Below are 23,581 nucleotides of genomic sequence, written 5' to 3'. Positions count from 1 at the left end.
TAAGTAAGGGGATAGGGATCTCCGCCTAAAATAAGTAAGGGGATAGGGATCGCCACCCTCTAATAAATAAGGGGATAGGGATCGCCGCCTACTAATAAGTAAGAGGATAGGGATCGCCACCCTCTAATAAATAAGGGGATAGGCTTCGCCGCCTACTAATAAGTAAGGGGTTAGGGATCGCCATGGACTAATAAGTAAGGGGATAGGGATCACCACCGACTAATAAGTTAGTGGATAGGGATCGCCACCGACTAATAAGTTAGTGGATAGGGCTCGCCGCCTACTAATAAGTAAGGGGATAGGGATCGCCACCTACTAATAAGTAAGGGGATAGGGATCTCCGCCAACTAATAAGTAAGGGGATAGGGATCTCCGCCTACTAATAAGTAAGGGGATAGGGATCTCCGCCAAGTAATAAGTAAGGGGATAGGGATCGCCACCTACTAATAAGTAAGGGGATAGGGATCGCCACCTACTAATAAGTAAGGGGATAGGGATCGCCACCCTCTAATAAATAAGGGGATAGGGATCCCCGCCTACTAATAAGTAAGGGGATAGGGATCGCCACCTACTAATAAGTAAGGGGATAGGCATCGCCACCTACTAATAAGTAAGGGGATAGGGATCGCCATCTACTAATAAGTAAGGGGATATGGGATCTCCGCCTACTAATAAGTAAGGGGATAGAGATCGCCGCCTACTAATAAGTAAGGGGATAGGGATCGCCACCTACTAATAAGTAAGGGGATAGGGATCGCCACCTACTAATAAGAAAGGGGATAGGGATCGCCGCCTACTAATAAGTAAGGGGATAGGGATCTCCGCCTACTAATAAATAAGGGGATAGGGATCACCGCCTACTAATAAGTAAGGGCATAGGGATCGCCGCCTATTAATAAGTATGGAGATTGGGATCGCCACCTACTAATAAGTAAGGGGATAGGGATCTCCACCTACTAATAAGTAAGGGGATAGGGATCGCCGTCTACTAATAAGTAAGGGGATAGGGATCGCCGCACACTAATAAGTAAGGGGATAGGTATCGCCACCTACTAATAAGTAAGGGAATAGGGATCGCCGCCTACTAATAAGTAAGGGGATAGGGATCGCCATCTACTAATAAGTAAGGGGATAGGGATCGCCACCGACTAATAAGTAAGGGGAGGGGGATCTCCGCCTACTAATAAGTAAGGGGATAGGGATCGCCATCTACTAACAAGTAAGGGAATAGGGATCGCCACTGACTAATAAGTAAGGGGATAGGGATCTCCGCCTACTAATAAGTAAGGGGATAGGGATCGCCCCCTACTAATAAGTAAGTGGATAGGGGGTCGCCGCCTTCTAATAAGTAAGGGGATAGGGATCGCCATCTACTATTAAGTTAGGGGATAGGGATCGCCACCTACTAATAATTAAGGGGATATGGATTTCCGCCTACTAATAAGTAAGGGGATAGGGATCTCCACCTACTAATAAGTAAGGGGATAGGGATCTCCACCTACTAATAAGTAAGGGGATATGGATCGCCGCCTACTAATAGGTAAGGGGATAGGGATCGCCACCTACTAATAAGTAAGGGAATAGGGATCGCCTCTTACTAATAAGTAAGGGGATAGGGATCACCATCGACTAATAAGTAAGGGGATAGGGATCGCCACCGACTAATAAGTAAGTGGATAGGGATCGCCGCCTACTAATAAGTAAGTGGATAAGGGGTCACCGCCTACTAATAAGTAAGGGGATAGGGATCGCCACCGACTAATAAGTAAGGGGATGGGGATCTCCGCCTACTAATAAGTAAGGGGATAGGGATCGCCATCTACTAACAATTAAGGGAATAGGGATCGCCACCGACTAATAAGTAAGGGGATAGGGATCTCCGCCTACTAATAAGTAAGGGGATAGGGATCGCCGCCTACTAATAAGTAAGTGGATAAGGGGTCGCCGCCTACTAATAAGTAAGGAGATAGGGATCGCCATCTACTATTAAGTTAGGGGATAGGAATCGCCACCTACTAATAAGTAAGGGGATAGGGATCGCCACCTACTAATAAGTAAGGGAATAGGGATCGACACCTTCTAATAAGTAAGGGGATAGGGATCGCCTCCTACTAATAAGTAAGGGGATAGGGATCTCCGCCTACTAATAAGTAAGGGGATAGGGATCTCCGCCTACTAATAAGTAAGGGGATATGGATCGCCGCCTCCTAATAGGTAAGGGGATAGGGATCGCCACCTACTAATAAGTAAGGCAATAGGGATCGCCGCCTACTAATAAGTAAGGGGATAGTGATCGCCATCGACTAATAAGTAAGGGGATAGGGATCGCCACCGACTAATAAGTAAGTGGATAGGGATCGCCGCCTACTAATAAGTAAGTGGATAAGGGGTCGCCGCCTACTAATAAGTAAGGGGATAGGGATCGCCACCTACTATTAAGTTAGGGGATAGGGATCGCCACCTACTATTAAGTTAGGGGATAGGGATCGCCACCTACTATTAAGTTAGGGGATAGGGATCGCCACCTACTAATAAGTAAGGGGATAGGGATCGCCATCTACTAATAAGTAAAGAGATAGGGATCGCCGCCTACTAATAAGTAAGGGGATAGGGGTCGCCGCCTACTAATAAGTAAGGGGATAGGGATCGCCACCTACTAATAAGTAAAGGGATAGGGATCGCCACCTACTAATAAGTAAGGGGATAGGGATCGCCACCTACTAATAAGAAAGGGGATAGGGATCGCCGCCTACTAATAAGTAAGGGGATAGGGATCTCCGCCTACTAATAAATAAGGGGATAGGGATCACCGCCTACTAATAAGTAAGGGCATAGGGATCGCCGCCTATTAATAAGTATGGAGATTGGGATCGCCACCTACTAATAAGTAAGGGGATAGGGATCTCCACCTACTAATAAGTAAGGGGATAGGGATCGCCGTCTACTAATAAGTAAGGGGATAGGGATCGCCGCACGCTAATAAGTAAGGGGATAGGTATCGCCACCTACTAATAAGTAAGGGAATAGGGATCGCCGCCTACTAATAAGTAAGGGGATAGGGATCGCCATCTACTAATAAGTAAGGGGATAGGGATCGCCACCGACTAATAAGTAAGGGGAGGGGGATCTCCGCCTACTAATAAGTAAGGGGATAGGGATCGCCATCTACTAACAAGTAAGGGAATAGGGATCGCCACTGACTAATAAGTAAGGGGATAGGGATCTCCGCCTACTAATAAGTAAGGGGATAGGGATCGCCCCCTACTAATAAGTAAGTGGATAGGGGGTCGCCGCCTTCTAATAAGTAAGGGGATAGGGATCGCCATCTACTATTAAGTTAGGGGATAGGGATCGCCACCTACTAATAATTAAGGGGATATGGATTTCCGCCTACTAATAAGTAAGGGGATAGGGATCTCCACCTACTAATAAGTAAGGGGATAGGGATCTCCACCTACTAATAAGTAAGGGGATATGGATCGCCGCCTACTAATAGGTAAGGGGATAGGGATCGCCACCTACTAATAAGTAAGGGAATAGGGATCGCCTCTTACTAATAAGTAAGGGGATAGGGATCACCATCGACTAATAAGTAAGGGGATAGGGATCGCCACCGACTAATAAGTAAGTGGATAGGGATCGCCGCCTACTAATAAGTAAGTGGATAAGGGGTCACCGCCTACTAATAAGTAAGGGGATAGGGATCGCCACCGACTAATAAGTAAGGGGATGGGGATCTCCGCCTACTAATAAGTAAGGGGATAGGGATCGCCATCTACTAACAATTAAGGGAATAGGGATCGCCACCGACTAATAAGTAAGGGGATAGGGATCTCCGCCTACTAATAAGTAAGGGGATAGGGATCGCCGCCTACTAATAAGTAAGTGGATAAGGGGTCGCCGCCTACTAATAAGTAAGGAGATAGGGATCGCCATCTACTATTAAGTTAGGGGATAGGAATCGCCACCTACTAATAAGTAAGGGGATAGGGATCGCCACCTACTAATAAGTAAGGGAATAGGGATCGACACCTTCTAATAAGTAAGGGGATAGGGATCGCCTCCTACTAATAAGTAAGGGGATAGGGATCTCCGCCTACTAATAAGTAAGGGGATAGGGATCTCCGCCTACTAATAAGTAAGGGGATATGGATCGCCGCCTCCTAATAGGTAAGGGGATAGGGATCGCCACCTACTAATAAGTAACGCAATAGGGATCGCCGCCTACTAATAAGTAAGGGGATAGTGATCGCCATCGACTAAAAGTAAGGGGATAGGGATCGCCACCGACTAATAAGTAAGTGGATAGGGATCGCCGCCTACTAATAAGTAAGTGGATAAGGGGTCGCCGCCTACTAATAAGTAAGGGGATAGGGATCGCCACCTACTATTAAGTTAGGGGATAGGGATCGCCACCTACTATTAAGTTAGGGGATAGGGATCGCCACCTACTATTAAGTTAGGGGATAGGGATCGCCACCTACTAATAAGTAAGGGGATAGGGATCGCCATCTACTAATAAGTAAAGAGATAGGGATCGCCGCCTACTAATAAGTAAGGGGATAGGGGTCGCCGCCTACTAATAAGTAAGGGGATAGGGATCGCCACCTACTAATAAGTAAAGGGATAGGGATCTCCGCTTACTAATAAGTAAGGGGATAGGGATCGCCACCCTCCAATAAATAAGGGGATAGGGATCGCCGCCTACTAATAAGTAAGGGGATAGGGATCGCCACCCTCTAATAAGTAAGGGGATAGGGATCGCCATCTACTAATAAGTAAGGGGATAGGGATCGACGCAACTAATAAGTAAGGGGATATGGATCGACGCCTACTAATAAGTAGGGGGATAGGGGTCGCCGCCTACTAATAAGTGGGGGATACGGGATTGCCGCCTACTAATAAGTAAGGAGATAGCGATCGCCGCCTACTAATAACTAAGGGGATAGGGATCGCCGCCTACTAATAATTAAGGAGATAGGGATTGCCGCCTACCAATAAGTGGGGGGATATGGGATTGCCGCCTACTAATAAGTAAGTGGAAAAGGGGTCGCCGCCTACTAATAAGTAAGGGGATAGGGATCGCCACCTACTATTAAGTTAGGGGATAGGGATCACCACCTACTAATAAGTAAGGGAATAGGGATCGCCACCTATTAATAAGTAAGGGGATAGGGATCGCCGCCAACTAATAAGTAAGGGGATAGGGATCGCCACCTACTAATAAGTAAGGGGATAGGGATCTCCGCCTACTAATAAATAAGGGGATAGGGATCGCCACCCTCTAATAAATAAGGGCATAGGGATCGTCGCCTACTAATAAGAAAGGGGATAGTGATCGCCACCTACTAATAAGTAAGTGGATAGGGATCGCCACCTACTAATAAGTAAGGGGATAGGAATCTCTGCCTACTAATAAGTAAGTGGATAGGAATCGCCACCTACTAATGAGTAAGGGGATAGGGATCGCCACCTACTAATAAGAAAGGGGATAGGGATCGCCTCCTACTAATAAGTAAGGGGATAGGGATCTCCGCCTACTAATAAGTAAGGGGATAGGGATCTCCGCCTACTAATAAGTAAGGGGATATGGATCGCCGCCTCCTAATAGGTAAGGGGATAGGGATCGCCACCTACTAATAAGTAAGGCAATAGGGATCGCCGCCTACTAATAAGTAAGGGGATAGTGATCGCCATCGACTAATAAGTAAGGGGATAGGGATCGCCACCGACTAATAAGTAAGTGGATAGGGATCGCCGCCTACTAATAAGTAAGTGGATAAGGGGTCGCCGCCTACTAATAAGTAAGGGGATAGGGATCGCCACCTACTATTAAGTTAGGGGATAGGGATCGCCACCTACTGTAGCTGCCCCAGTAACCAACCCAAAATACTGATGTAACCTTCACTTTATTTATGACGAACAATATTGAGAAGATTGTAACACCGTCAAAACTGTGAAATACAAGAGTATACGTTCAGAAAATAATAACATGAACTTGCGTATTCGTATTGTAATAAGTACCAGTGCTACTATGCAAATAGATAGGCAATGATATACAGCATAGTGCGCCACCTAGTGGTGAGACTAGACGAATCTATCGTACATGTACACACAGAATATGGTAAAGTTATACATGAATCTGAGCTCATACGAATAGATTACAAACTGTACATGGAATGTGACTTGCATAATCGTATAGAAAACGACTGAGAATCTTAGATGAGTGTCAACTCAACTACACAACTGACGGCGACTCGGCATGTAAACTACGCCAACGTAAATCAACTAAATCGATAAGGCTACCAAATTAAGCCTAAACATAACAAAAGTCTTCTTAAGTAATTCTCTAGTAACTCCTCAAACGTTACCTACCTCGTTGGCAGCATAAACGATACTTGGGCAGCGAAAAAGACGAAAACTAGATGCAGTGAAACGAGCGTTTCACTTCCAGTGAAAGCGAAAAATGGCCCCAATCCTCGTACAGAGCACGCACAACACCAAAAACTGCAGTGAGATAAATAAACGAGTGGGAGCACTAAAAGAATCAGGAACAAGTCTAAACAACAAAACTACAGTACCTATTAGTATAACCTGTAGTAAAATTCGGAAGAAGACGTCTTTCACGTGTACATAGCACGCCAACAAGTGAACGAGGCTAAACAAAGCGCGGGAACGCAGCAAAGTTTCGGTTGCTCGGGCAACGGCAGCCACACTCCCACCCAAATCATCCAAGATGATTTCTAAAAAGAGGAGGTATTCGGAATAAACAAATATCGCCTTATCAATGTAAAACATGTAAACGATCATGGTCAACTACTGTGTCTACTCAGTAGAAGAAGTAACATCATTTCAATCCTTCATGACAGGAAATGAGAAGAATCAGCTTATGAATTGGACGGTCTAAAAATGTTCTATTGTAAACTGGCTTACCTGTTTTATCTAAGTTCGGAGTGGCCATTAGTAGCTTTACCTTTCTCACAAGACCATCACTAGAGGGATAGGTCTCTACCACTTTAGCTAATCTCCAATCAGAGCGAAAGATGTTCTCATCCTTTAGCATAACTATATCACCAACTCTGGTATTTTCTTTGGTACCTTGCCAGGTTTTCCTTGACTGAAGATTGTACAAATATTCTTTTTCCCACCTTGTCCAGAACAGATTAGCAAGATATTGGACTCTGCGCCACCTCTTTCTCGCATATATATCTTCCCTCACAAAATCTCCAGGAGGTGGAGGGGTGACAATTCCAGACTTCATTGTGAGAATATTGTTTGGCGATAGAGGAAGGAGTCCATTAGGGTCTTCCAAATCATCCACCGTCAGTGGTCTGCTGTTGATTATGGCCATTGTCTCATACAGGAATGTACGCAAAGCTGATGTGTTCAGCTGGGTTCCATTCTGGATCAGGATTCCATCTAAGACACTTCTGATAGTCCGGATCTGCCTCTCCCATACTCCGCCCATGTGGCTTGATGAAGGAGTGTTAAATAAGAACTCACAATTTTGGGGGAGAAGTTTTCTTGCGATACTATCAATGTTTAACTTGTTAAGATTCTCCTTCAATTCATGACTCGCACCAACAAAGTTGGTTCCTTGGTCACAGCGAATCATGAGGACCTTTCCTCGAATGGCAATAAGGCATCTCAATGCATTGATGAACGAATCCGTAGACATATCATCTAAGACCTCAATATGAACAGCTCTTGATGCGAGACACGTGAAGATTAACCCATACCTCTTCAGCTCCTTTCGTCCTTCTTTGATCATAAACGGTCCAAAACAGTCCAGTCCACAGTGGGTAAATGGTGGAGAGGGTTCTGTTCTGTCTTCTGGGAGGTTTGCCATTTTTTGTGTCACTCTTCTTCCTCTCAGTTTTTTGCACGTAACACAGTTTTGGATCAGGGACGACACTGTTGAACGACACCCAACAATCCAGTATCCATGATTCCGAATCTCGTTGATAGTCATGCCTCGACCTTGATGACCTATGCAGTCATGATAATGACTTGCAACCAATGTTGAGAAATGGTTTCTCTTTGGCAACAAAATTGGATGCTTCACTCCATATAAGAAGGCTGACCTTTTCAATCTGCCTCCCACCCGTAGCAAACCATTCTCATCGAGAAAGGGGTCCAGGTTCTTTAGAGGATCTACTCTATGACTAGAAGTGTATCTCTTCTGGAGATTCTGTATACTGTCTTTGAATGCTTCTTGCTGTATAACTCTGATAAGGTTTGTCTCTGCTAAGTTTCTAACCTGTATTTTGGAGAATAGCTTTCCCCGTTTCTTAAGTGAACATTCAACAATGACTGCCACTGCTGTCACTGTCTTTGAATAGCTAGAAAATCTGCTCATCCTCTCTGTGAAGCTAGTGAACTTCATTCTCTGTACAATATGTACAACTGTTGGTTTGACCTCTACATCATCTGGTGGGATTTCCAAGTCAATGTCTGCAGTCTGAGGTGAAGCCTCTGTTTCCCACAAAAACTTAGGGCCTGTAAGCCAGTTGGATTTGGCGATTTCATCAGCTGTTAGACCACGTGTGGCATGATCTGCAGGGTTATCAGTGGTTGGAACATATTTCCACTGTGCTGGCTGGGAAACTTCTCTAATTCGTTGAACCCTGTTCGCGACAAACATCTTGAGTCTCTTTGTATCATTCTTTATATATCCCAAGACTACCTTGGAATCCGTCCAAAAATGATGTGACATGTCTTTATAGCCCATTTCTGTCTCAAGAACCTTAGAAACCTTTGCTGAAATTGTTGCAGCTTGTAGTTCCAGTCTAGGTATAGTTACAGGCTTCAATGGGGCAACTCTGGCCTTCGCCATGACTAAGGCACAGTGTACCTTTTCATCTGTGGTCTTCAGACGCACATATGAACATTGTCCATAACCAGAAAACGATGCATCAGAAAAGTGGTGAAGTTGTACTGAGACTGCTTGACCCAAACCATCTGGAATGAAGCATCGCGGAATTTTGATCTCACTCAGTTTCAACAGCTCGGCTTTCCAGCGTTCCCAATCTGGACGAAGATCATCTGGCAATGGGTCATCCCAATCTGATCTGTCCTGGCACATTCTTTGAAGTATCATCTTCCCAACTAAGACTAAAGGCGAAATAAGACCTAAGGGGTCGTAAATTGAGGCAACTGTTGCTAGAATCCCACGACGAGTCAAGGGGTGATCCTTTAATGTCAACTTAAAACAAAAGGTATCTGATTCGATGCACCACTGTATACCTAAAACCTTCTCTGGCGAAAAACTCTTCTGACTGGGTTCAAGGTCAGTCTGTGTTATAGTCGCTCTTTCGGACTCTGGAAGACTTAACATTACCTCAGAATTATTACAACTAATTTTGTGTAGCCGCAAGTTACCTTTTTCACAGATCTCAACAGCATTGTGAATGAGATCCTTCATAGCTTCTACACTTTGTTCCGACTTCAACCCATCATCAACATAGAAGTTGTTTTTCAAGAATTCTGAAGCGTTCTCTCCAAGGTGCTTGTAGTCCTTGGCAAGTTGTTTTAAGCCGAAGTTCGCACATGCTGGCGATGAAACAGCTCCAAACAAATGGACTTTCATCCTAAAGTCAACTGGGGGTTGTGTGAAGTCTTCGTCTTCCCACCACAAAAACCTGAGAAAGTCTTGGTGTTCGGGCTTCACACGAAACTGATGGAACATTTTCTCCACATCACATGTCAAGGCAATTGGGTGTTCACGAAACCTGCAGAGTACTCCAATTAAGGGGTTGATCAAGTCTGGACCTGACAAAAGGTGGTCATTCAAGCTTGAACCCTGGTAACGAGCGCTGCAATCAAAGACAACTCTTACTTTATTTGGTTTTCTGGGATGGTATACTCCATGATGAGGTATATACCATGGTGTTGATGTCAGTGGCTCATCATGTGGGACCATTACTGCATCACCTCTCTTTAGTATCTCTCTCATGAAAGTGGTGTAATGATTTTGATATTCTGGTTTTCTCTGGAATTGTTTCAACAAGCCTATGGCACGATGCATGGCTGCTTGACGATTATTTGGTAACTGTGGAGGTTTTCCATTCCTAAATGGTAGCGGCATCTCATAATACCCATCTTCTCTCTGCCGAATACCATTTGATACGATTTCTATAAACTTCATGTCTTCTTGAGACATAGTCTTATAATCTTCATCTCTGAAGTCTCTTTCTACGATACTCAGCAAATCAGCAATGGTGACTTCTTTGATTGGAGTCTTATATACATACATCATGTTTGATTGCTCGTCAGGCTTGATGGGGGCATGTATGGTTCTGCTAACAACCGTGTGGGTGTGACCAAATGCATCAAATTCCTCTGAAAGTTGAGTCTGAGATCCACCAACAATGCTCCAACCGAGTTTAGTTTCTACACCATATGGTTGGTTGCCACTACCTAAGACGCAATTCTGGGGTGCTAAAGCACTTGGGCAGTTGTATCCAATTAACAAACCAACTGGGCAGTCCTGCTTAGGAGTCAGCAGATCTGCAATCCTACAAAGGTGAGACCATTCACGAGCAGTTTCAGGTGTTGGGATGTGGGACCTGTCCAGTGGGATATGATCTCTGGAATATGTTGTTGGAAGAGGAATCCCTGAAGTAGAGTTAAATCCTCTCACCACAAGATTTTCATATTTATGACTTTCTACAAGGTCTCCCTTTGAAGTCATCGTTGACAAACGTAGCTTTGCTGGGCTAGAGTGTGCTTGTAGGTCCTCCCCGATCTGGTCCAATATAAATGTGACATCTGACATAGTGTCGAGCAGAGCATAGACCAGCATCTCACTGCCTGGGTTTTCCTTGCACGATACCCATACTGGCACTACCATGGAGGAAACTGATTCTTTGTTACCGCTTAACACTTTGTGGCAGGTAGCTTCTTTTTGTTCAATCTCATGGGTTTCAGATGTCTTGTTACCTGATTTAGAGTATTTATCTCTGTCATGTAAACTAGTAGGGTGTTTCTTATGGCAAACCTTGCACTCACACCTGTTGGTGCACTGTCTTGACATGTGGCCTTCTCCAAAACAACCAAAACAGAGGCCTTTCTTCATTATAAAGTCTCTTCTTTCGTCCATGGTTCTTCGGGAAAAGTTTCGACAATCTTGAACAGTGTGATTTCCCTTATCACAGAATATGCATTCATTTGATTTATCAACTGTTTGAACCGTAGTTGCTAATGACCTTTTCGAAGGTTGCGAACGAGAGTAATTATTCGACTTCCTGTAAGTATGATTACCATCTGGTTCCATTGCATTAAATTGCTTTGGTTCAAAAACTACAACAGGATCATTTAATATTTCTGACTCCTCCATAACAAAGGTAGCGAAGTCTCGAAACAACGGGTAACATCCACGCTCTCTTTTGTTTCTAGCAATAAGACGATTCCACCTATGACCTAACCATTCTGGTAGTTTAGATACTAATCTCCTGTTCTCTCTCATGTCATCAAGTATATGGAGTTCTCGGATTTCAGTAGCAGCCACAACACACTGTTGTAGAAAGTCTGCATATCTTCGTAAACCTGTTTTGTCCCTGGTTTGAATCTTTTGCCACAAATCAAGCTTTGATCTGAAGGCTTCCGCAATGACGAAGGGATTGCCAAATCTCTTTTCAAGAACACATTTTGCTTCCTCAAAGGCATTTTGGCTCCGTAGAAGAAAGAATCCACTCACTGCCTCCCTTGCCTGGCCTCCTAAATAACGTTTCAGATAATGAATTTTCTCACCCTGTGGAATGCCTCTACTTCCGATCAAGGTGGTGAATGACGATATCCAATCTGGGTATTGAAGTGGGTCTCCAGTAAAGACTTGTGGTTCAGGAGTAGGTAGACGGCTCATAGCAATTGTCCGGGCAAATATTTCTGCTGTCAACTCTGAAGATGGTAGGTGAGCTTGAGTGTCTGTGTTCATGTTCTTGGTGTATGGCGTTGGAGGAGCACATTTCTCAGGAGGTACCATTTCCTTATTTACAGTTGGACTTGTGAACAAGTGCTTAAGATCAGGCACTTTCTTTGACAGTTGAGATGTGCTGCGAATTGAATCAGAGTCATCTTCATCGCTATACACTTTCAGTCTTGCTTCTTCTGCCTTCAACTCGGCAGCTAGTTTCTGTTCTTCTAATTCCCGTCTCAAATTAGACATTTTCCTTTCAGTTTGTAAACTCCTTCGTTTTTCTTCCAAACTTCTTTGGTTTTCTTCAAACTCAATTTGTTCTATCATTTCTTGTTTCTTGTTAAGGAGTACTTGGGCTTCCAACTTAGTTTTCAAGGCAGCTGCCTCTGCTGCGGCTTCTCGACGTCGGTATGAACTGCTTGAAGCTTTGGAATATCTGGAGACTGAAGATGCTTTTGATCCCTCATGCTTGATATGCAACCTTGACATGAGGTCTTTGTTGTTGTTAAATACTATTTGAGCTTTATCAAGTTGATTGATGGCTTGTCTGGAGCTTTCAGAAATCTTGTCGAGAGCCTTTCCTAACACTGTACTCTCTTCGCCGGGCAGGACACAAAGATGCTCTTCAACCACATCTTGCAATACTTTTAAGCAGTTTTCAATATCCAATTTGACTGCTGTCAATTTCTCTTCGTCTATGGTTGGCTCAGTTACAAGTTTCTGTGCATTATCTATAATGGTTATTAGATCAAAATGATTTTCCCAGAATTTACCTGTTAGTACTTCACTTCTATACTGTATTGCTTTTTCTGTAAGTTTCCGTGTTCTTTCTGACCTCCGCAGTTGACTTGTCTCTTCCTCAGTTTGACTTTCAACGGGAATTCCACTCAATCCCATCTGTGCCTCTGGTGGCACTTCATTGTCATGTGGACTAATGTCTGTTGGTGTGATGGCCTCATCAGCCATATCTGAAAAGAGACTATTAAACTGTATGGTTAAATTGAATCAAAATTGACTAAACACTAATTCACAAACTATTTCAAAAGGCAGATACGCTCACTATTTGGCTGGGAGTGTGGTAAACAAACAATCGCGACTACAATGGAAAAGCACAGAGCGCAAGAGTAAGCCAAGTACAGATGTCGAGCTTGCTAATAGCACAGATCCTAAATATGACACTAAATTACACCAAGTTCAACAAATATTTGAATTATAAATGCAGAGTATCCTCAGTATGCAGATTGAGTCTTATTCTATATCACAATTCTCATTGGCCGCGACACCTGAGAGCTATACTGAATTCAAGCAAGTAACTCAATGTCCAACACAGTTCAAGTTTGATAATTAAATCAATGACATTCACTGTCTGCTTGTGTACACAAATGTCAAATGTTATATACAACATGCATGTTTCATACAATGTTCAAATGTACTGGATCTTGCAATCTTGTGTCTATATGTAACAGTCTTCTGTTGTCAACGGTATTCTGAAGAATAGCTGTATCCTCCATCTGCTGTATACAGTGCTTTCGAGTGTCCACTGATTGTCTTGATAGTAGCGAAACCTATCCGAGTGACATCTGGACGTTCAGCTTAGTATACGATACGATGCAGTGGATAGTGCAGGCAATTCCTTTCTTTGACCTCACAGCAATGACTATAGTTTCGACCAGAAATTGTTGACTGTCGAGTTTTGACTGTAGCTGCCCCAGTAACCAACGCAAAATACTGATGTAACCTTCACTTTATTTATGACGAACAATATTGAGAAGATTGTAACACCGTCAAAACTGTGAAATACAAGAGTATACGTTCAGAAAATAATAACATGAACTTGCGTATTCGTATTGTAATAAGTACCAGTGCTACTATGCAAATAGATAGGCAATGATATACAGCATAGTGCGCCACCTAGTGGTGAGACTAGACGAATCTATCGTACATGTACACACAGAATATGGTAAAGTTATACATGAATCTGAGCTCATACGAATAGATTACAAACTGTACATGGAATGTGACTTGCATAATCGTATAGAAAACGACTGAGAATCTTAGATGAGTGTCAACTCAACTACACAACTGACGGCGACTCGTAAACTACGCCAACGTAAATCAACTAAATCGATAAGGCTACCAAATTAAGCCTAAACATAACAAAAGTCTTCTTAAGTAATTCTCTAGTAACTCCTCAAACGTTACCTACCTCGTTGGCAGCATAAACGATACTTGGGCAGCGAAAAAGACGAAAACTAGATGCAGTGAAACGAGCGTTTCACTTCCAGTGAAAGCGAAAAATGGCGTCTGCCCCAATCCTCGTACAGAGCACGCACAACACCAAAAACTGCAGTGAGATAAATAAACGAGTGGGAGCACTAAAAGAATCAGGAACAAGTCTAAACAACAAAACTACAGTACCTATTAGTATAACCTGTAGTAAAATTCGGAAGAAGACGTCTTTCACGTGTACATAGCACGCCAACAAGTGAACGAGGCTAAACAAAGCGCGGGAACGCAGCAAAGTTTCGGTTGCTCGGGCAACGGCAGCCACACCTACTATTAAGTTAGGGGATAGGGATCGCCACCTACTATTAAGTTAGGGGATAGGGATCGCCACCTACTAATAAGTAAGGGGATAGGGATCGCCATCTACTAATAAGTAAAGAGATAGGGATCGCCGCCTACTAATAAGTAAGGGGATAGGGGTCGCCGCCTACTAATAAGTAAGGGGATAGGGATCGCCACCTACTAATAAGTAAAGGGATAGGGATCTCCGCTTACTAATAAGTAAGGGGATAGGGATCGCCACCCTCTAATAAATAAGGGGATAGGGATCGCCGCCTACTAATAAGTAAGGGGATAGGGATCGCCACCCTCTAATAAGTAAGGGGATAGGGATCGCCATCTACTAATAAGTAAGGGGATAGGGATCGACGCAACTAATAAGTAAGGGGATATGGATCGACGCCTACTAATAAGTAGGGGGATAGGGGTCGCCGCCTACTAATAAGTGGGGGATACGGGATTGCCGCCTACTAATAAGTAAGGAGATAGCGATCGCCGCCTACTAATAACTAAGGGGATAGGGATCGCCGCCTACTAATAATTAAGGAGATAGGGATTGCCGCCTACCAATAAGTGGGGGGATATGGGATTGCCGCCTACTAATAAGTAAGTGGAAAAGGGGTCGCCGCCTACTAATAAGTAAGGGGATAGGGATCGCCACCTACTATTAAGTTAGGGGATAGGGATCACCACCTACTAATAAGTAAGGGAATAGGGATCGCCACCTATTAATAAGTAAGGGGATAGGGATCGCCGCCAACTAATAAGTAAGGGGATAGGGATCGCCACCTACTAATAAGTAAGGGGATAGGGATCTCCGCCTACTAATAAATAAGGGGATAGGGATCGCCACCCTCTAATAAATAAGGGCATAGGGATCGTCGCCTACTAATAAGAAAGGGGATAGTGATCGCCACCTACTAATAAGTAAGTGGATAGGGATCGCCACCTACTAATAAGTAAGGGGATAGGAATCTCTGCCTACTAATAAGTAAGTGGATAGGAATCGCCACCTACTAATGAGTAAGGGGATAGGGATCGCCACCTACTAATAAGAAAGGGGATAGGGATCGCCGCCTACTAATAAGTAAGGGGATAGGGATCTCCGCCTACTAATAAATAAGGGGATAGGGATCACCGCCTACTAATAAGTAAGGGGATAGGGATCGCCACCTACTAATAAGTAAGGGGATATGGATCTCCGCCTACTAATAAGTAAGGGGATAGGGATCGCCACCCTCTAATAAATAAGGGGATAGGGATCGCCGCCTACTAATAAGTAAGGGGATAGGGATCGCCACCCTCTAATAAGTAAGGGGATAGGGATCGCCATCTACTAATAAGTAAGGGGATAGGGATCGACGCCTACTAATAAGTAAGGGGATAGGGATCGACGCCTACTAATAAGTAAGGGGATAGGGATCGACGCCTACTAATAAATGGGGGAAAGGGATCGCCGCCAACTAATAAGTAATGGGATAGGGATCGCCACCTACTAATAAGTAAGGAGATAGGGATCGCCATCTACTATTAAGTTAGGGGATAGGGATCGCCACCTACTAATAAGTAAGGGGATAGGGTTCGCCACCTGCTAATAAGTAAGGGAATAGGGATCGACACCTACTAATAAGTAAGGGGATAGGGATCGCCACCTACTAATAAGTAAGGGGATAGGGATCTCCGCCTACTAATAAGTAAGGGGATAGGGATCTCCGCCTACTAATAAGTAAGGGGATATGGATCGCCGCCTACTAATAGGTAAGGGGATAGGGATCGCCACCTACTAATAAGTAAGGGAATAGGGATCGCCGCCTACTAATAAGTACGGGGATAGGGATCGCCATCGACTAATAAGTAAGGGGATAGGGATCGCCACCGACTAATAAGTAAGTGGATAGGGATCGCCGCCTACAAATAAGTAAGTGGATAAGGGGTCGCCGCCTACTAATAAGTAAGGGGATAGGGATCGCCACCTACTAATAAGTAAGGGGATAGGGATTTCCGCCTACTAATAAGTAAGGGGATAGGGATCTCCACCTACTAATAAGTAAGGGGATAGGGATCTCCACCTACTAATAAGTAAGGGGATATGGATCGCCGCCTACTAATAGGTAAGGGGATAGGGATCGCCACCTACTAATAAGTAAGGGAATAGGGATCGCCTCCTACTAATAAGTAAGGGGATAGGGATCACCATCGACTAATAAGTAAGGGGATAGGGATCGCCACCGACTAATAAGTAAGTGGATAGGGATCGCCGCCTACTAATAAGTAAGTGGATAAGGGGTCACCGCCTACTAATAAGTAAGGGGATAGGGATCGCCACCGACTAATAAGTAAGGGGATGGGGATCTCCGCCTACTAATAAGTAAGGGGATAGGGATCGCCATCTACTAACAATTAAGGGAATAGGGATCGCCACCGACTAATAAGTAAGGGGATAGGGATCTCCGCCTACTAATAAGTAAGGGGATAGGGATCGCCGCCTACTAATAAGTAAGTGGATAAGGGGTCGCCGCCTACTAATAAGTAAGGAGATAGGGATCGCCATCTACTATTAAGTTAGGGGATAGGAATCGCCACCTACTAATAAGTAAGGGGATAGGGATCGCCACCTACTAATAAGTAAGGGAATAGGGATCGACACCTTCTAATAAGTAAGGGGATAGGGATCGCCTCCTACTAATAAGTAAGGGGATAGGGATCTCCGCCTACTAATAAGTAAGGGGATAGGGATCTCCGCCTACTAATAAGTAGGGGGATAGGGGTCGCCGCCTACTAATAAGTGGGGGATACGGGATTGCCGCCTACTAATAAGTAAGGAGATAGCGATCGCCGCCTACTAATAACTAAGGGGATAGGGATCGCCGCCTACTAATAATTAAGGAGATAGGGATTGCCGCCTACCAATAAGTGGGGGGATATGGGATTGCCGCCTACTAATAAGTAAGTGGAAAAGGGGTCGCCGCCTACTAATAAGTAAGGGGATAGGGATCGCCACCTACTATTAAGTTAGGGGATAGGGATCACCACCTACTAATAAGTAAGGGAATAGGGATCGCCACCTATTAATAAGTAAGGGGATAGGGATCGCCGCCAACTAATAAGTAAGGGGATAGGGATCGCCACCTACTAATAAGTAAGGGGATAGGGATCTCCGCCTACTAATAAATAAGGGGATAGGGATCGCCACCCTCTAATAAATAAGGGCATAGGGATCGTCGCCTACTAATAAGAAAGGGGATAGTGATCGCCACCTACTAATAAGTAAGTGGATAGGGATCGCCACCTACTAATAAGTAAGGGGATAGGAATCTCTGCCTACTAATAAGTAAGTGGATAGGAATCGCCACCTACTAATGAGTAAGGGGATAGGGATCGCCACCTACTAATAAGAAAGGGGATAGGGATCGCCGCCTACTAATAAGTAAGGGGATAGGGATCTCCGCCTACTAATAAATAAGGGGATAGGGATCACCGCCTACTAATAAGTAAGGGGATAGGGATCGCCACCTACTAATAAGTAAGGGGATATGGATCTCCGCCTACTAATAAGTAAGGGGATAGGGATCGCCACCCTCTAATAAATAAGGGGATAGGGATCGCCGCCTACTAATAAGTAAGGGGATAGGGATCGCCACCCTCTAATAAGTAAGGGGATAGGGATCGCCATCTACTAATAAGTAAGGGGATAGGGATCGACGCCTACTAATAAGTAAGGGGATAGGGATCGACGCCTACTAATAAGTAAGGGGATAGGGATCGACGCCTACTAATAAATGGGGGAAAGGGATCGCCGCCAACTAATAAGTAATGGGATAGGGATCGCCACCTACTAATAAGTAAGGAGATAGGGATCGCCATCTACTATTAAGTTAGGGGATAGGGATCGCCACCTACTAATAAGTAAGGGGATAGGGTTCGCCACCTGCTAATAAGTAAGGGAATAGGGATCGACACCTACTAATAAGTAAGGGGATAGGGATCGCCACCTACTAATAAGTAAGGGGATAGGGATCTCCGCCTACTAATAAGTAAGGGGATAGGGATCTCCGCCTACTAATAAGTAAGGGGATATGGATCGCCGCCTACTAATAGGTAAGGGGATAGGGATCGCCACCTACTAATAAGTAAGGGAATAGGGATCGCCGCCTACTAATAAGTACGGGGATAGGGATCGCCATCGACTAATAAGTAAGGGGATAGGGATCGCCACCGACTAATAAGTAAGTGGATAGGGATCGCCGCCTACAAATAAGTAAGTGGATAAGGGGTCGCCGCCTACTAATAAGTAAGGGGATAGGGATCGCCACCTACTAATAAGTAAGGGGATAGGGATTTCCGCCTACTAATAAGTAAGGGGATAGGGATCTCCACCTACTAATAAGTAAGGGGATAGGGATCTCCACCTACTAATAAGTAAGGGGATATGGATCGCCGCCTACTAATAGGTAAGGGGATAGGGATCGCCACCTACTAATAAGTAAGGGAATAGGGATCGCCTCCTACTAATAAGTAAGGGGATAGGGATCACCATCGACTAATAAGTAAGGGGATAGGGATCGCCACCGACTAATAAGTAAGTGGATAGGGATCGCCGCCTACTAATAAGTAAGTGGATAAGGGGTCACCGCCTACTAATAAGTAAGGGGATAGGGATCGCCACCGACTAATAAGTAAGGGGATGGGGATCTCCGCCTACTAATAAGTAAGGGGATAGGGATCGCCATCTACTAACAATTAAGGGAATAGGGATCGCCACCGACTAATAAGTAAGGGGATAGGGATCTCCGCCTACTAATAAGTAAGGGGATAGGGATCGCCGCCTACTAATAAGTAAGTGGATAAGGGGTCGCCGCCTACTAATAAGTAAGGAGATAGGGATCGCCATCTACTATTAAGTTAGGGGATAGGAATCGCCACCTACTAATAAGTAAGGGGATAGGGATCGCCACCTACTAATAAGTAAGGGAATAGGGATCGACACCTTCTAATAAGTAAGGGGATAGGGATCGCCTCCTACTAATAAGTAAGGGGATAGGGATCTCCGCCTACTAATAAGTAAGGGGATAGGGATCTCCGCCTACTAATAAGTAAGGGGATATGGATCGCCGCCTACTAATAGGTAAGGGGATAGGGATCGCCACCTACTAATAAGTAAGGCAATAGGGATCGCCGCCTACTAATAAGTAAGGGGATAGTGATCGCCATCGACTAATAAGTAAGGGGATAGGGATCGCCACCGACTAATAAGTAAGTGGATAGGGATCGCCGCCTACTAATAAGTAAGTGGATAAGGGGTCGCCGCCTACTAATAAGTAAGGGGATAGGGATCGCCACCTACTATTAAGTTAGGGGATAGGGATCGCCACCTACTATTAAGTTAGGGGATAGGGATCGCCACCTACTATTAAGTTAGGGGATAGGGATCGCCACCTACTAATAAGTAAGGGGATAGGGATCGCCATCTACTAATAAGTAAAGGGATAGGGATCGCCGCCTACTAATAAGTAAGGGGATAGGGGTCGCCGCCTACTAATAAGTAAGGGGATAGGGATCGTCACCTACTAATAAGTAAGGGGATAGGGATCTCCGCTTACTAATAAGTAAGGGGATAGGGATCGCCACCCTCTAATAAATAAGGGGATAGGGATCGCCGCCTACTAATAAGTAAGAGGATAGGGATCGCCACCCTCTAATAAGTAAGGGGATAGGGATCGCCATGTACTAATAAGTAAGGGGATAGGGATCGACGCAACTAATAAGTAAGGGGATATGGATCGACGCCTACTAATAAGTAGGGGGATAGGGGTCGCCGCCTACTAATAAGTGGGGGATACGGGATTGCCGCCTACTAATAAGTAAGGAGATAGCGATCGCCGCCTACTAATAACTAAGGGGATAGGGATCGCCTCCTACTAATAATTAAGGGGATAGGGATTGCCGCCTACCAATAAGTGGGGGGATATGGGATTGCCGCCTACTAATAAGTACGGGGATAGGGATCGCCATCGACTAATAAGTAAGGGGATAGGGATCGCCACCGACTAATAAGAAAGTGGATAGGGATCGCCGCCTCCAAATAAGTAAGTGGATAAGGGGCCGCCGCCTACTAATAAGTAAGGGGATAAGGATCGCCACCTACTATTAAGTTAGGGGATAGGGATCACCACCTACTAATAAGTAAGTGAATGGGGATCGCCGCCAACTAATAAGTAAGGGGATAGGGATCGCCACCTGCTAATAAGTAAGGGGATAGGGATCTCCGCCTACTAATAAGTAAGGGGATAGGGATCGCCACCCTCTAATAAATAAGGGGATAGGGATCGCCCCCTACTAAAAAGTAAGGGGATAGGGATCGCCACCCACTAATAAGTAAGGGGATAGGGATCGCCATCTACTAATAAGTAAAGGGGTAGGGATCGACGCCTACTAATAAATAAGGGGATAGGGATCTCCGCCTACTAATAAGTAAGGGGATAGGGATCGCCATCTACTAACAAGTAAGGGAATAGGGTTCGCCACTGACTAATAAGTAAGGGGATAGGGATCTCCGCCTACTAATAAGTAAGGGGATAGGGATCGCCCCCTACTAATAAGTAAGTGGATAAGGGGTCGCCGCCTTCTAATAAGTAAGGGGATAGGGATCGCCATCTACTATTAAGTTAGGGGATAGGGATCGCCACCTACTAATAAGTAAGGGGATAGGGATTTCCGCCTACTAATAAGTAAGGGGATCGGGATCTCCACCTACTAATAAGTAAGGGGATAGGGATCTCCACCTACTAATAAGTAAGGGGATATGGATCGCCGCCTACTAATAGGTAAGGGGATAGGGATCGCCACCTACTAATAAGTAAGGGAATAGGGATCGCCTCCTACTAATAAGTAAGGGGATAGGGATCACCATCGACTAATAAGTAAGGGGATAGGGATCGCCACCGACTAATAAGTAAGTGGATAGGGATCGCCGCCTACTAATAAGTAAGTGGATAAGGGGTCACCGCCTACTAATAAGTAAGGGGATAGGGATCGCCACCGACTAATAAGTAAGGGGATGGGGATCTCCGCCTACTAATAAGTAAGGGGATAGGGATCTCCACCTACTAATAAGTAAGGGGATAGGGATCTCCACCTACTAATAAGTAAGGGGATATGGATCGCCGCCTACTAATAGGTAAGGGGATAGGGATCGCCACCTACTAATAAGTAAGGGAATAGGGATCGCCTCCTACTAATAAGTAAGGGGATAGGGATCACCATCGACTAATAAGTAAGGGGATAGGGATCGCCACCGACTAATAAGTAAGTGGATAGGGATCGCCGCCTACTAATAAGTAAGTGGATAAGGGGTCACCGCCTACTAATAAGTAAGGGGATAGGGATCGCCACCGACTAATAAGTAAGGGGATGGGGATCTCCGCCTACTAATAAGTAAGGGGATAGGGATCGCCATCTACTAACAATTAAGGGAATAGGGATCGCCACCGACTAATAAGTAAGGGGATAGGGATCTCCGCCTACTAATAAGTAAGGGGATAGGGATCGCCGCCTACTAATAAGTAAGTGGATAAGGGGTCGCCGCCTACTAATAAGTAAGGAGATAGGGATCGCCATCTACTATTAAGTTAGGGGATAGGAATCGCCACCTACTAATAAGTAAGGGGATAGGGATCGCCACCTACTAATAAGTAAGGGAATAGGGATCGACACCTTCTAATAAGTAAGGGGATAGGGATCGCCTCCTACTAATAAGTAAGGGGATAGGGATCTCCGCCTACTAATAAGTAAGGGGATAGGGATCTCCGCCTACTAATAAGTAAGGGGATATGGATCGCCGCCTACTAATAGGTAAGGGGATAGGGATCGCCACCTACTAATAAGTAAGGCAATAGGGATCGCCGCCTACTAATAAGTAAGGGGATAGTGATCGCCATCGACTAATAAGTAAGGGGATAGGGATCGCCACCGACTAATAAGTAAGTGGATAGGGATCGCCGCCTACTAATAAGTAAGTGGATAAGGGGTCGCCGCCTACTAATAAGTAAGGGGATAGGGATCGCCACCTACTATTAAGTTAGGGGATAGGGATCGCCACCTACTATTAAGTTAGGGGATAGGGATCGCCACCTACTATTAAGTTAGGGGATAGGGATCGCCACCTACTAATAAGTAAGGGGATAGGGATCGCCATCTACTAATAAGTAAAGGGATAGGGATCGCCGCCTACTAATAAGTAAGGGGATAGGGGTCGCCGCCTACTAATAAGTAAGGGGATAGGGATCGTCACCTACTAATAAGTAAGGGGATAGGGATCTCCGCTTACTAATAAGTAAGGGGATAGGGATCGCCACCCTCTAATAAATAAGGGGATAGGGATCGCCGCCTACTAATAAGTAAGAGGATAGGGATCGCCACCCTCTAATAAGTAAGGGGATAGGGATCGCCATGTACTAATAAGTAAGGGGATAGGGATCGACGCAACTAATAAGTAAGGGGATATGGATCGACGCCTACTAATAAGTAGGGGGATAGGGGTCGCCGCCTACTAATAAGTGGGGGATACGGGATTGCCGCCTACTAATAAGTAAGGAGATAGCGATCGCCGCCTACTAATAACTAAGGGGATAGGGATCGCCTCCTACTAATAATTAAGGGGATAGGGATTGCCGCCTACCAATAAGTGGGGGGATATGGGATTGCCGCCTACTAATAAGTACGGGGATAGGGATCGCCATCGACTAATAAGTAAGGGGATAGGGATCGCCACCGACTAATAAGAAAGTGGATAGGGATCGCCGCCTCCAAATAAGTAAGTGGATAAGGGGCCGCCGCCTACTAATAAGTAAGGGGATAAGGATCGCCACCTACTATTAAGTTAGGGGATAGGGATCACCACCTACTAATAAGTAAGTGAATGGGGATCGCCGCCAACTAATAAGTAAGGGGATAGGGATCGCCACCTGCTAATAAGTAAGGGGATAGGGATCTCCGCCTACTAATAAGTAAGGGGATAGGGATCGCCACCCTCTAATAAATAAGGGGATAGGGATCGGCCCCTACTAAAAAGTAAGGGGATAGGGATCGCCACCCACTAAT

The 23,581-nt window shown here is 44.9% G+C and overlaps 1 protein-coding gene and 1 long non-coding RNA gene across 2 annotated transcripts; both read right to left on the bottom strand.

Annotated features, from left to right (window-relative positions):
• Window positions 1-6,847: 6,847 nt before the first annotated feature.
• On the bottom strand, window positions 6,848-12,883 carry LOC102805875 (uncharacterized). The gene has a single exon (XM_006812801.2). The coding sequence runs from the start codon at window positions 12,881-12,883 to the stop codon at window positions 6,848-6,850; it is 6,036 nt and encodes a 2,011-aa protein (XP_006812864.2).
• A 762-nt stretch (window positions 12,884-13,645) lies between these two features.
• LOC146736597 (uncharacterized) lies at window positions 13,646-14,460 on the bottom strand. The gene is made up of 2 exons (XR_014930961.1): window positions 14,124-14,460; window positions 13,646-13,707 (listed from the first exon to the last, which is right to left on the bottom strand). It is a non-coding gene; the product is annotated as an uncharacterized LOC146736597 (long non-coding RNA).
• Window positions 14,461-23,581: the final 9,121 nt, after the last annotated feature.

Source organism: Saccoglossus kowalevskii, chromosome 11 (genome assembly GCF_978046115.1).
Source record: "Saccoglossus kowalevskii chromosome 11, keSacKowa6.1, whole genome shotgun sequence".
Classification (NCBI taxonomy): domain Eukaryota; kingdom Metazoa; phylum Hemichordata; class Enteropneusta; family Harrimaniidae; genus Saccoglossus; species Saccoglossus kowalevskii.
The sequence above is the reverse complement of the archived record's forward strand: the minus strand, read 5'-3'. Positions and strand labels throughout refer to the sequence as shown.